At 35.3% G+C, this 14206-nt stretch overlaps 1 protein-coding gene across 1 annotated transcript in view; it reads right to left on the bottom strand.

The window, feature by feature from the left end:
* The window catches only part of LOC150110541 (uncharacterized), a 79119-nt gene that overhangs the window by 53454 nt on the left and 11459 nt on the right, over positions 1-14206 (bottom strand). Inside the window, exons 2-3 of the mRNA XM_090400714.1 lie at positions 4260-4349; positions 3090-3219 (exon numbers count right to left, since the gene is read on the bottom strand). Of these exons, the coding sequence (XP_090256840.1) occupies positions 3090-3219; positions 4260-4349 (220 nt within the window). The remainder of the gene's footprint in view (positions 1-3089; positions 3220-4259; positions 4350-14206) is intronic.

The following is a 14206-nucleotide window of genomic DNA, read 5'->3' as shown; positions in this document are numbered from 1 at the left end:
TAATAAAAAAAAATGCGTATCTACAGTGAGATCCTGAACTTTTTAGTAAGCGTATCCAAGTCAAAAAAGGAAGTCCACTCGTGAAAAAAAAAAAAAAAAAAATTGAACATAATATTTTAATAATGTGGAAAATCACAAACAATGACACAGATGGAGAAACAATGCAAAAGAAAGGAATTATGGTTCGATCGTCTTAATATAATCGCCCATCCCACCATCACATTGATGGGCATCTTTAATCAACTCTAAGGTGACTCTCAATTTTAAATAAATAATTTAAATAACAAATATTTAGCATATTAATCTATGGGAGTCGCATGTGTTTGGCGTGTTTTGTTTTAGTATTATTTCTTATTCCAAGTGAATTAGTTGAACAGAATACAAAAGACTCTGTGTGTGTGTGTGTGTGTGTGTGTGTGTGTGTGTGTGTGTGTGTGTGTGTGTGTGTGTGTGTGTGTGTGTGTGTGTGTGTGTGTGTGTGTGTGTGTGTGTGTGTGTGTGTGTGTGTGTGTGTGTGTGTGTGTGTGTGTGTGTGTGTGTGTGTGTGTGTGTGTGTGTCACAACCACACGCAAGCGTGTTTTATTTCGCAAATTACCACAACACGTTCCTTGGATGTTTCGTCGAAATCTTCGTGAATTGCAAAAGTGCAAAAGTAATCATCGATCTGATTATCGGTGATTATTGCTGCAATTATATCCGAACCTGCAAGCATTGATCTGTGCTGATTTCCCGAGAGTGCATCTTTGTTGCCTTGCTGAGACCTTGTGCTAACAAAAGCAGGCATTCACCAGCAAGGATACTGTTGTTATTATGCTTGCCATAGCAACCTTTGAAAAAGCTGAACCTTAACGGATAAATTATGTTGGGAATAACATATTGAGGAATGCCCTGGTCGATACGAGTCTCTTTGGCTACAAATGCAAACACGACTACCTACAGTCAACAATAAGAACAAAGTCTATATGAGCATGGGTTGCGTGTGACAATCTCATCTAAAATGTTTTCGTTTTGTTTACATATTTATGTGTTGCTCTTTCGCTGCTTCTTGGGTGCTTATCCAACGTGTATACGAATGTCAAGGTTAACTCTTCTCCTGTAGAAATTGTTCTAATCTACCAGACAGCAATCCCTTATCATTTCAAAAAAGTTGACAGTATACAATTCATAGAATGTATCAATGGCAAAGCAAATGTCAAAAATGAACACGATAAGTTTATTCGATTCGGTGAAAATTTATTTATCTAAATCTGTTGCTCATGTCATTGACTTTAAGTGCTATAAAAGTTCGACTTTTTTCCTCCTACTCATTTAGTAGGATAAAAATAATGGAGAACAAAATCGAACTTTTATAGCACTTAAAATCAATGACATGAGCAACAGATTTATCAACAAACTGGTCAATATCCTCTTCAACAATGAACAATGAGCAGAGGGACTTGCTGCTGAGCAAATAGATAATTATTGTTGATATTTGTTGATATTATATTTTTATTGGCCTTAAATTACAAATAATCATGAAATCAAGATATGATTACATATCTTGGCCTCAACCGTTAAAAAATGTTTTTATTAAGATAAGTTAAAAAATGTTAATGAAAAAATTAAATCGACAACTTAAATACTATCGATTCGATCTTTCAATATTAATACCTGTTATTAAAACAGAACTGACTGTGATAATTAATTTTCTGCGGTTTGCGTCCTACAACTAATTAGAAATCTTATTTTCCCCTTTTTTCACAAATATTGGCCACATTATTCATTAACGAATAATTTAGTGGACTTGAAATTATTACTGCTTATTATAATAATGTATAATGAGAATTATTAAAAATGATATGTTGTATTAGATATACGATACTTCATTTCGGATAAAAATAAACCAAAAAACACTTTTTTGCGGATACAAATAATACTGCACGCAACAATGAAAATAGCTGGAAATATCACGCAGTCACGTGAAATTGACCTTAGTGACTTTCCATTTATATTGATCAGTAGTAAAAATTCTCCAAATACATACATACAGTACATGCAAATATGTATTAGCATTGTTAAGTGATATTGTCAAAAAGGAACAAATAGAAAATATTCCTCAATCCAATATAGGAATAACTCAGATGCTTATGCGCCCAATAAAGTTTTCTTTGATTAATTCCAGGTTTACTTACATGAAGTAAGGGGTTATATTGGCAATATTTACCTAAAAATCGGAGTGTTCGCTAACTTTTTTTCTTATTTATTTCTTAATGGACTCCTCCTACCCTACACTTGGACTTTTATCTCATTTTTTGTACGTTAGTACAAATACAATAAACGTAAATGAATACAACGATATGCAGAATTACTGAATACAAAAATAGGTTAACTTAATATGAAGTCGACACGAAATTTATGCAAAAAAGTTTTAACAAGAAAAAGTTTTAGTGTTAAATAATTAAAAGAAATTCTTTATTATTAAATTATAAGAAAATGACCAGAACGTTAATGAAATTATTTTATTTTTACAATATTATTTCCAAATATTGATGTTTTTTTTAATTAACGTTCATCTTTTCCATTGCTAACTGAAAACTTCTAACTACCTCTTCAGAATGTAAAGATTTGTCTAACCATTTCTTCTACAATCTCTCTCTTCTTCTGGTTTGACTGCTCTATGAAAGCAAAGATCCTACCGTTTCCATAATTGAAAAGCTGTTATAAATGTTATTCTAAAAGGGATTAGCATAGTTTTTTATAATCCAAAACTCTTTCCGACTGTGTACTTCGGAAGAGCTTATCTCTGTGATTCATATCATGTTTACTTTGCTCAGAATAGAGCAGATACCACGATTAAAATTTTATTTGGTCACATTCAATTAAATAATATTGCAGCACACCTTAATTTCTTCCTAAAACGGTTTCAGTTTTATTTATTTATTTATTTATTTTAGTTGCTAGTGAAGCAGTCAGAAACGAATGCATTACACTGATATTGGGAATGGCAATTCCCAATATCAGTGTAATCCGTACTAGTTGTAATCCGTACAACATAATCCGTAATATGTTGCTTTGTCTCCTAAGCAAGCATAATTTATGAAGTACTTACACTGTGGTACACGAAGTATTCCTGATAGCTCCGCGAGAGCTCGTGACTTCACACTGGATGCAATCCTGATCATTCTCTAGTCTCAGTGTCACCGCAGCCTCCTCTAATGCTTCGCTGCTGTTATAATAAACTACATATAAAAAAAAAAAATAACAGTTAACATTGCACGTCTTTCTTTATCTATTATGGAATAAAAATCAGCAAAATTTAAATATCTCACTGTTCTGAAATATATTAGGTTACAGAATAAAACTTCATGACGAAATGAGGATCTCTGAGATAGAAGATTGTTTGCTGGTTGGCCGAGTTAGTAGTAACCTATCCACTTGCCAACCAGTCTATGGTTTTGAAACCCTCTATTGGAGGCCTGACATGCTTTGATAACCTTCTGAAGTCTCCAGAGGAAAGTTTATTCATTCATTTTTAATATAATGTACTAAAATATGGCAAGTTTCCAGTTTTTCTTGAGTAAAAGTCGCATTTACAAAATCCCTATAAGAGCAAACATGGAACCCATTACTTTTTAATTACTGAAATAGTCAAGTTGATATATCTACAAACGTTGAATTACAACGTTTCATCTTTTTTTTTTTAATATTATTATTTATATCCTTGCATCACGATTAATATTCTACAGATGAAACTCAAATTATCCCTTCTTCTTCGGACCTGAATGTCGATAGAATTATTCCATTAAGAATTGCCGATCTTAGCGAATGAGTGGATGTCTTTCTTGTCCGTTGATTCGAAACTGAGTGTGGTATGGATCTTTATGAAAGTATTATTCGATTATTTCGTCAACACCTTCATAGGATAATTGGAAGTTCAGCCGAAGGACCTTCGGCAGAAAAGATTTGAATTCGAATGCTGTCTACGAGGCGAGGAATTTTACGACGGATCTTCAATGTCCAGTATAAATTAGCATTTTCAAAGAGCCATATCACTTAACTTTAACAAGCCATTGAGCCTAAGAAGTTAGCATATGAGGTGGTTTCCTCGAAAAGGGTGAAGTCTCTGTCAACCATCAAGTTAGTTTAAAAATCAAAACGTCACAAAATGTACTCGAAGTCCTTAACCTTAAGAGGCCGAGGACTGCCATAAAAATAATAACAATACATAAATAAATGCAAGTATATAATTCGTTTACATAGTTTACTAATAGGGACTTACTTGTATCGATAACACACAGCGCTGCTCCTCCTATTCCTATACGGAAGGGGATTACACGTTCCTGCCACCATGCCTGACTTATTGAGAAACCTGATAATAAAAAAAAAAAGAAAGAAAGAAAAAGAAAAATATTTGCGTAAAACTTCAACCTTGAAATCCATCGATAGCACGTTCTATCTATAACTTTAATTTTTACAAAACTTTAATCTGTATATATCTTCATTTAGTTTTGCTAAACAGGCACAACAGTAAAGATTGAAGCATCTGGTTGATATCAATTCAATAACTATTCGTTATTATAGCTTTCGTTATTCTATTCGATATTTTAATTTTCTAATCTAATATGACAGTTCACAAGGGGAGAAAATTCCGATTTTCCTCATTTTATTAAAATGTAATTTTTGAAATTAAATTTATTAATGAAATTATAATAATTATTTCATTAAAACTAAGTGTTATTACAGAAAAGGAAATGGAGTTTCAAAATTTAATTCTTTTTGAAGAAAAATTAAAATTAAATCAATACCGGCCTGTTTGGCCGAGTGAGTGACGTATCAGCTTTTCAACCAATAGGCTGCTGGTTCGAATCCAGCCGTGGACAATTTGGTTTATGTGATTATCTTTAGGCGGGATATGAATTTCATCTTCTGGTGTGAGACTCCCATTACGGAGTCTCACAATAACCGGAAATAACTGGAAATGCTTGAAAAAGTTCCATGTTTGGGTCTTTAAGAGCAGAGTATTAGGAACGGGTAAAAAGTGAATAAAAATATAAAAATTAAATAAATTGTAAAATAGAAAAAAATCTTTATCCCTCTCACTGTGTTAATTGACTGTAAGTTTACGACCTTTCTTTTCTGGGAACCATCTAAAATAAATAAATAAATAAACGCGTGAAAAAACTTTCAAAACTTCGAAGTATTAATGTATATTTTAGATGTTTTGGTGTTTGCCTTCGCCATCTTGTCATTTCTTCCCGATTATCTCAGAATACATTACAGTTCAGGGAGCTTAAGTTTCCATACGGTTCTTTTATGAGTAAAACTTAGTTAATATTTCATACTTATATCAATCTGTATACAGTTTTCATGTTTCGAACAGACTGTTTATAGTCAAATTGATATTGGGCAATACCGTTTCGTGCAACCAACATTTCTTATAATGGCGAATTTAAAACCATTATATACATTCATTTTTTATCATTAATTCTTTCAACTGACATTACACTTGTTGAATTATATTGCTTTAATTCTGCCTATGCTTACCGTCAGTAAATTAATAAAATCAATATAAGCTTGTGACTAGTTACTTTACTAATTGACTTTTGCATATAAATATATATATTTTTTAACTTTTTGTCATTATGCAAAAATTGTGTTTCTAGATATCATTCTCGCACGCGATTAGTAGAATGCCTTGCAGTCTAAGTTCAGTGTACAAGGTAAATCTTGATTGTAATCCTTAAAGAAAAATAGAGTACGGAGGCTGGAAGTAGTGGGGATTAAAAATGAGAAGATAACAACAGGTTCGGTTATTTTGAATTTATGCCATATTATAACGACGAATAGCAGCTCAACTTTTCTCTGAAACATTTTCAAGGATAAGATAGAGGAAGGATTAATGTCACTTAGGCTTAACAGTGCGTAAAGCTAAGTAGAGCAACTTTCAGAAGTGAAATGTAGAAAAAAAACTTGAAACCCAAGAATTTGAAAAAAATTGTCACGAAACCTGAATAAAACATTGATCGATACAGCCGAGAAGGAACGTGTTGAATTTGTCTACCGCTCTAAAAAAAATCAGAACCTCATGGTCTACTCAATACATTAAAGAGGCAGTCCAGGAAAACAGACAATATCGAAAGTTCCTGGCAAGGACAGAAGACTTTCTGAGAGAATATCAAGAAAATATGAGTTAAGTTATGTGTAAAAGTAGCTAAACCGAAATCATGGGATGATGACTTTTATAAGAATATAAAATAAATATGAGAAAGCTGGCTAAATGTTCTGGAGGCTATTTAAAAAGCTTAGAAACTAAGGAAGGATACTGCGATTGGGATGAGAGTTGATAAAGTGATTAAATATTGAATTTAATGATGTTCTAGGTGTCTGGAGCGTAAAGAACATACTCGGGAATACAAATACATTTCCGATTTCGATCAGAAATGTTCAAATATGGAGGTATAATTTTTTTTACAGTTGAAGCACTGCATATTCCAGAAATCCTAGTCAAAAGGTTGAATTCCGGATGACTGTGGTAGAGTTCTCATAATACATATCTATAAAAATGGAAATAAAACTGAATGTGACAATTACAGAGGAATTTCCCTCCTGAGTGTTACGAGTTATGCAAGCATACTTGAGGAAAGGCTAAGAAAAATTGTGGAAAGGTTCTCCCTTCCACAATTTTCGAAAATATAACAAAGATCTGCGCTTACGATTTGTAGATCTGGAAAAGGCATGTGACAAGATTTAAAAAGAAAAGCTGTTCAAAACGCTACAGTTGTATGGTGTGAATGGTAAATTATATCGAGCAATAAGTTGTCTATATCTGAGTCAGCAATTTCAATTAAAAAACCTCATATTCAAATTGGAAAATGTTCAATCTGGCAGTTTACTTTACGCAGATAATGAAATATACCTAAATAAATATCATACAATATTAGGTACCTCTTTATATGACTGCTAACTATTGTGAAACGTTTTACTATGAAAATCAGCAATAAAAAGGAGAAAATTAAGAAAATATGCAGCAACGGGGAAAAAAAATCCAATGCATTCTATGGCTGCTTAGGTACAGTTTTTAGTGAAGATGTCAAATAAAATTTTAAAGTAAAGAATAGAATGAGTAAAGCTATTACCAAGGGGGAGCCCAGTTGAATAAATGTATAGGGAATAAGAGAGAAATTAGCCAAAACACTAAACTAGCAACGTACAAATCAGTGTTTAAAGTAAGTTTATCTTATGGATCTAAGAGTTGGGTTAGAAATAAAACTGTTGATTCAAGACTAAACATGAGAGTTCTTATTAAAGTTAGTGTAGGAAGCAGATGCCAGACAATGACAGATTCACACTAAATATCAAAATGTTAGAAATAACTTCACATTTTATAATTAAAACTCAAAGAAGTATACAAATAGTCTATAGAATGCATTGAGAAATATTCATGACAATAAGTTGTGGTTAAGTGAGACTGAGAGCATAAGCACGTTCATGATCAATCCAGAGTTTTCTGCCCACTATTTTAATGGGATGCCAGTTACTCTGCAAAAGATAACTAATCAAAGAGAAAATGTACAGTTAAAAAAGAAAAAAAAATTTTGAAAATAAACATGCAGAGTTTAGGTCTGCTCAATTCCAATAAAATATGCATCCATTGCTGAATATCAAAATACTACGAATGTTTATACTTCATTTTTTATTTTTACTTTATTTAAAATACTCTAAATAAAAATAATAAATAATAATAAGTCAGCTATTCACTTTTAAGCTTTCTAATATCATGATATACGCTTTTTGAACCGATATTAAAATTTCTTATATATTTCCGTGTGCTTACAGAATGTATTTGAAAGAATTGTAGAACATGAGAAACAATAAAAATATCCGAATTATGCTTAAAAATTTCTTTCAACATCTTTCACATTGTATTTCATACAGTATTAGTTACGTATTGTAACTAACCAATTCAACCACTAGTGTCCAAAACCTTCACAAAATAAAGAAAAGTGCATGCATATTATTTCAATAGGAAGAAATATTTAGAAAACTTCTTTTAAACTAAAATTTTTCATTAATGATAAAGGCAACGTATTTCTTTAAATAAACTTCAAGATTTATTTAAATTTTCTCTTGTTCCTACACCTTTACAATATTGATATAACATAGATATATATGTTTACATAATTGACCTAACTTGCGAACCCTCCTGCCATGATCAGAGCTTTAATAGCTCAATAACACCTTATCCCTACACTGTCCCTCTACAGATAACGGGGAAGATTAAAAGCATTATTGCTTCGCCAGTCCTTATAAGGATTGGCGAGGCAATAATTATAAGGATTTATAAGGACCTTTAAGCCAGTCCTTATAAGGATTATATAACTTGCGAAGGAAGCAGAGGGAACGATGACACCGTACCCTTGGAGGGTAATGGATGGCAATGCTGTAGCCAATGAAGTTCTAACTGAGGCTCGGCTATTTCCCTCCTGTCATGATCAGAGCTTTAATAGCTCAATAACACCTTATCCCTACACTGTCCTCTACAGATAACGGGGAAGATGAAAAGCATTCTTGCTTTTCATCTTCCTTTCATCCCAGGAACTCGCCTGTTCCCTGCCCTGTGCCCGTCAGTAGTCTTCCGCCTCTAGTAGGAGATTTCGACTACCGGTCTACACTTGGTGGAAAGAAGGGACAAGGCAGGTCCTGAATCACACAGCCCCATTAAATCACGGGTTGATTTAATTTATTTTAAATAATTGCTGCTAGTTCGAGCGTTTTGTCAACGCTTGGTTTTGCTGGCAGTCCTTTGCGGCTGCGGGATTTTCTCTCTGCGGGAAGACCATTGATTGGGTCTACGGGACGTTTGCGCGGACTTAAACAGTGCTTTTACATCTCATTTTCTCAAAATGAGGTTGACGCTGATAAAGTCACTAAACAGGGCTAGCCATAAACATACTTAAAAAGATTCTAAAAAAAAAAACATTTTTAATCAATGTTTACACTATGTCGGGGGACGACGAAGAGGGTGACGACAATGCTCCAACAGAAGCGAAGCTGGACTTAGTCATCTCCGCCCTCTCAGACTTCACAGAGGTCCGAACGCGTAAGAAGCGAAAACCCACGGCCTCTGAACCACCAAAAGAGGATGGAATAGAAGAAGATGGCCCAGTTTCGGACCCCCTCTGCCTCCACTAGAGAGAAGGTACCTCCGATCATACTCCGCAAAAAACAAAGATGGATGTCTCTTAGGGCCACCATGTCCAATCTAAAGATCTCTTATATCATCGCCAAAAATATCACCGACTGCATCAAGATACAGCCCACCACAGTAATGGACTACCAAAAACTGACAGGAGAAATAAATGCCAGAGGCATTCAATATCACACGTTCTCGCTCGGCTCAGAGGAAAATCTGAAGGTGATGCTCCAAGGAGTGTCTGAAGACGTATCCACAGCAGAAGTGGCTGCGTAGATCAGCAGCCACTTCTGCTGTGGATACGCCATCAGGACCTGCCACCCATCAAAGTCAGCAGAATGACCAAAAAAGACAAGACTCCGATGCCACTAGTATTAGTTGAGATCCATCAAGCTTGCAAACAAATTTATGCCCTGACGTTAATCTGTGGACTTAAAATCATCCCAAAACCCTTAAGAAAAAGGTTTCAACAGGTCAGTGGCACAGATGTTAAAAATTTGGTCACGTCCAGAAAATGTGTAAGCCTGAGTTTAAATGTCTAAAATGTGGAGACAGCCATCCAACCAATATTTGTACAAAGCCGAAAACCACCTCGGCTAAATGTGCAAACTGCGGTGGCCCTCATCCAGCCAACTATAAAGGATTTATTCAACACCCGAAGAACAGACGGTTGGAGACAACTAAACAGTCTTCCTCCTCTAATACACGAATACCAGAGGCCCATGCACCACAGCAGGAGGCTCAGCGGCCACAATCAGAGGCCTTCAAAAATATAGAATACCAACGGCAAACAAGAAGTTATGCAGATATGGCCCGTTCAAACAAGCCAACACCAGAACTGAACCAGTCAACAGCACCTACAAACCTGACAGCTATTATTACTGCCTCCCTATTAAACATGCTACAAGACTTCAGCCTGTCAAATCCTTCAGCAACCTCCACTAAAAGATTCCTACGTGAAACACAAGCCATCCTCACAGCGCTTATAGATGAATAGAAACAAACTAATTCCAGCCTCTCTACAGATCGTTGCATGGAATACAAATGGCCTCAGAAACAAAATTTTAGATCTCCAAGACTTTACTCATAGATATCAGCCAGATGTTATTCTAATAAGCGAAACACAGCTAAGACCCTCGGACAGCCCTAAAATAAGGGGTTATCTCCTTTACAGAACCGACATGCTAAATTATAGAGGCGGCGGCACTGCCATTTTCATTAAAAACTATATCAAACACCATTCTGTAAACAACCCTCCAACCACTAACCTTGAGGTCACAGGCGTGGAAGTATTCACTAGCTCGGCTGGCAGACTGAAAATTTACTCAGCTTAAACCCACCCTTAAAAACTGTACTGCATTCTGGTCTAAATGCCATCTTAGGCATTAGAGAGTCCATCATTATTACCGGAGACTTAAACTCCAAGCACCCTGCCTAGAATTGTAGAACCACCAACAAGAATGGCTGCATCCTTTTCAACTACATAGAATCAAACTATGCTGCTGTTGTTGTAGGTCCCACCGAACCAACTCATCTTAGTACGTTTGGCACTGCTGACATCCTGGATATAGCTATCCTGCAAAATATTAAACTTCAGTACAGCCTAAAATCATTGAACGAGTTGTCATCTGATCATAAACCAATTCTACTACAGCTGGTAAAACAAGAATACCTGTCCCCTCCCTCTCACTCATTTATATCTTGGAAATATTTGTCAAAAGTACTCCGGGATTATATTGGACCTGTTCCTCATATAAGTTCAAAAGAAGATGTTGAAACCTCAGTCACAAGCCTCACCCAACAAGTTAACTCCGTTATAATGGCAGCCACCTCCTAGAAATCCTCCCCCTCGCCTGGTCGTCTGCCCGAAGACATTATGAGCTTGATCAGAGAAAAAAAACAGAGCAAAGAAAAGATTTCACTACACCTGCGCACTACAAGACAAAACAGTTCTTAACAGACTAAATGGTAGAGTTAGAAATGTTCTCAAAGATTACAGAGATCAATTATGGGAAGAAAAGTTAGCTTCTATCTCACCTACTGATCACTCTATCTGGGGACTACTGAGTAATATCAGAAACAAAGGCAGATCCTTCCCCCCCTACACTTTCTAACCAGGGCCTTTCTCACACAGACGTAGAAAAGGCAGAAGCCATAGCAAAAAATTTAGAAGAGCAGTGCAAACCTTGGTATGAAAACTTAGACTTCGATCACTTGTGTAAAATTCACAGATAGGTCAGACACTCATTAAAACTCCCTGACACCGGTGCTGACCATATTCACCCACATCACCTGCTGAAATATATGATATTGTAAAAAATTTAAAGAACAAAAAAAGCTCCTGGTCCAGATGGCGTCACAAATAAAGTGATCAAGCTGCTTCCCCGAAAAGCTGTAGTGCACCTGACCATAATCACAAATGCAATCTTGAGATTTAACTATTTTCCTATCATTTGGAAACTAGCTGGTGTAATCCCTATACTGTACATAAGCCAGGCAAGGCCCCACACCTGCCTCAAAATTATCGTCTAATCAGTCTCATCACCAACCTGGGTAAGGATGCAGAGAATATCAGCCTCTCACGACTTCAAGCTTCAGTAAATGAATTAAACATCCTTCCTAAAGAACAAATTGGTTTTCGGCAATAACACAGTACTACCCAGCAAATCCTCATAATATATTACCACCAGCTACAACTGGCACCAATACACTGGAGCTGTTTTTCTTGATCTATCCAAAGCATTTGACAAAATATGGCAGTTCGGATTGCTACATAAACTTATCTCAGCCAGTATCTCACTGAAAATGGTACACTTAGTTAGATCGCATCTACAGAATAGACGCATTCAAGTCAAGATAAATGGTACTACCTCATCCAGCAGCAAATCTTGGCCTGAGTACCCCAGAGATCCCTACTGGCTCCATTGCTTTTTCTCTATATACATATCAGACATTCAGGACAACCCAAATTCATCCATCATGGCCCTATATGCGGATGATACAGCATTATTAGACAGATCTCTTCGGCCACACCTCATTACTGAAAAGCTTCAAGAAAACCTTCTAAAGTTAGAGAAATGGTTCTCCAAATGGAGACTACAAGTAAATCCCGAAAGGAGTTCAGCCATTCTCTTTACAAAAAGATCGATATCTCCTGCAGGAGACGTCTTACTATTCAATACTAAAATTCCCTGGCAGACAGAAACAAAATACCTTGGCGTCGTGCTTGACAAAAAATTATCTTTTAACCAGCACATCAAGACTACGTGTGCGAAGGCATCTAAAGCCATCGCCCAGATCTACCTCCTAATTAACAGGAACAGCAAGCTAAACATCATAATCAAATTGCTTTTATACCAGCTCACGATTCGTCCCATAGACACATTTGGCTCCAGCCTGGAGCCATACCTCCAATACTAACATTCTCAAACTGCAACGTGTACAAAACAAGTGCTTGCGAAGGATTCTTAACGCCCTATGGTTCGTCAGAAACAATCAACTTCATTGAGATACAAATATTCCTTATATCTTCTCTTTCCTACAATCTTTAGCAACAAAGTTTTTCCTAAAAACCTCCATACACCCCAATGATCTGGTTCAGCAAGCTGTAGCCTACGAGACAACGGATATATTTAAACATAAAAGACCAAAAGCCATTTTAATTTCCTGTAGCGATACATAATCTCCATGCCCATTCAGGTCGAGCAAACTGCTCATAAAATTTTTCCCTCACTGTATCCCTAACAGATAGCGGGGAATATGAAAAGCATCTTGCTTCACCCCTAAAGCCATTAATATCAATTATCAATAACTTGCGAAATGATAGGAGGGCGATTTAAGTCCGCTGATTCGGAGAAAAAAAAACAAACATAAACCATTATTTTTCTCAACATTTCCTCAAATTATTAAGAATCCGTCGACAGATTACTGCGGCTTACAAAAGCAACGAATATTTATTTAGAAACAAATTGGGGCTCATTGATCAATAAATCAATGAAACGTATAAATACGATTCATCCCCTTTGTTAAAACATTCCTCAGCACAACACCTACCGATTTCTTCACTCTCTATTTATTAAATCCATTGCCTTCACACACACACACACACACGGATAAGTCAATATAAGTTATAAGTTATCATTTTTATATTTCTATAATAAAGTTTATACATATGAACAATGATCTTAGTCATACGAAACGGGATATTCTATTGAAAACTCAAGTTTTACATTCCATAAAAAAAAAAAAAAAAAGAAAAGAAATCCCAAACGGAGGTGGTGCACATAATGACTGACATAAATTAATAACGCTCACTAACTGAGCTTTCTTAACGATGCTAAATATCTCAGCCAAATAGCAATTCTTAGAGGCAATTCTTAGAGGGCAATTTTTCTTATTATTATGCAAAAATAAATCAAGTTTGTCAGGTTACTTTTATTTAATGAGGTAATCAATATTTCGATTGTTTGTGAAGTGTTTCATATATATGTAACGTGGAAATTAAAATATTAAAAAAAAAATCTACTTTTCAAGTGATGTCAGCCATTAAAAAAATCTGGATCGAATCATACTGAAAATTTACGCCCTTCAAGTCAGAAGAAGCAATTTAATCTACAACATTGACAAATTGCATAATATGTGTATGAAGCAATTTACTCTAATCGTACAGCAACAACCACGTGTCACGTAAATTAAGCATGCTTTACACAAACTGTTATCTTTATGCAATAAATATGAAAAAAATAGCAGCTTTACAGAGTTAGGAATCGATAATTCCACTTTTTTGAGAAAGGTGTTTAAGAAATTACAGGTGATCAACTGCGATGCTATTTTCATACACTCCAAAATTCCAAACGTATACACTCCTTTCACAACTAGTTAAAAAATCAGTCCTCACCTCTATCTTTATTTCACATTCAATCCTTCCATTTATCAAGAACATGAAAATTATATCGTAGAAGGGTGCTTGGTGGTACCATTAATGAACTAAATGTAACCGAACAAAACTGCTTATAGAGTTGAATCTTTTGCAT

This window comes from Typopeltis vanoorti, chromosome 1, assembly GCF_054136105.1.
Source record: "Typopeltis vanoorti isolate ZY-2024b chromosome 1, IOZ_Tvanoo_1.0, whole genome shotgun sequence".
Lineage (NCBI taxonomy): Eukaryota > Metazoa > Arthropoda > Arachnida > Uropygi > Thelyphonidae > Typopeltis > Typopeltis vanoorti.
Note: the sequence above shows the minus strand (reverse complement) of the source record. Positions and strands in the feature narration are given on the sequence as shown.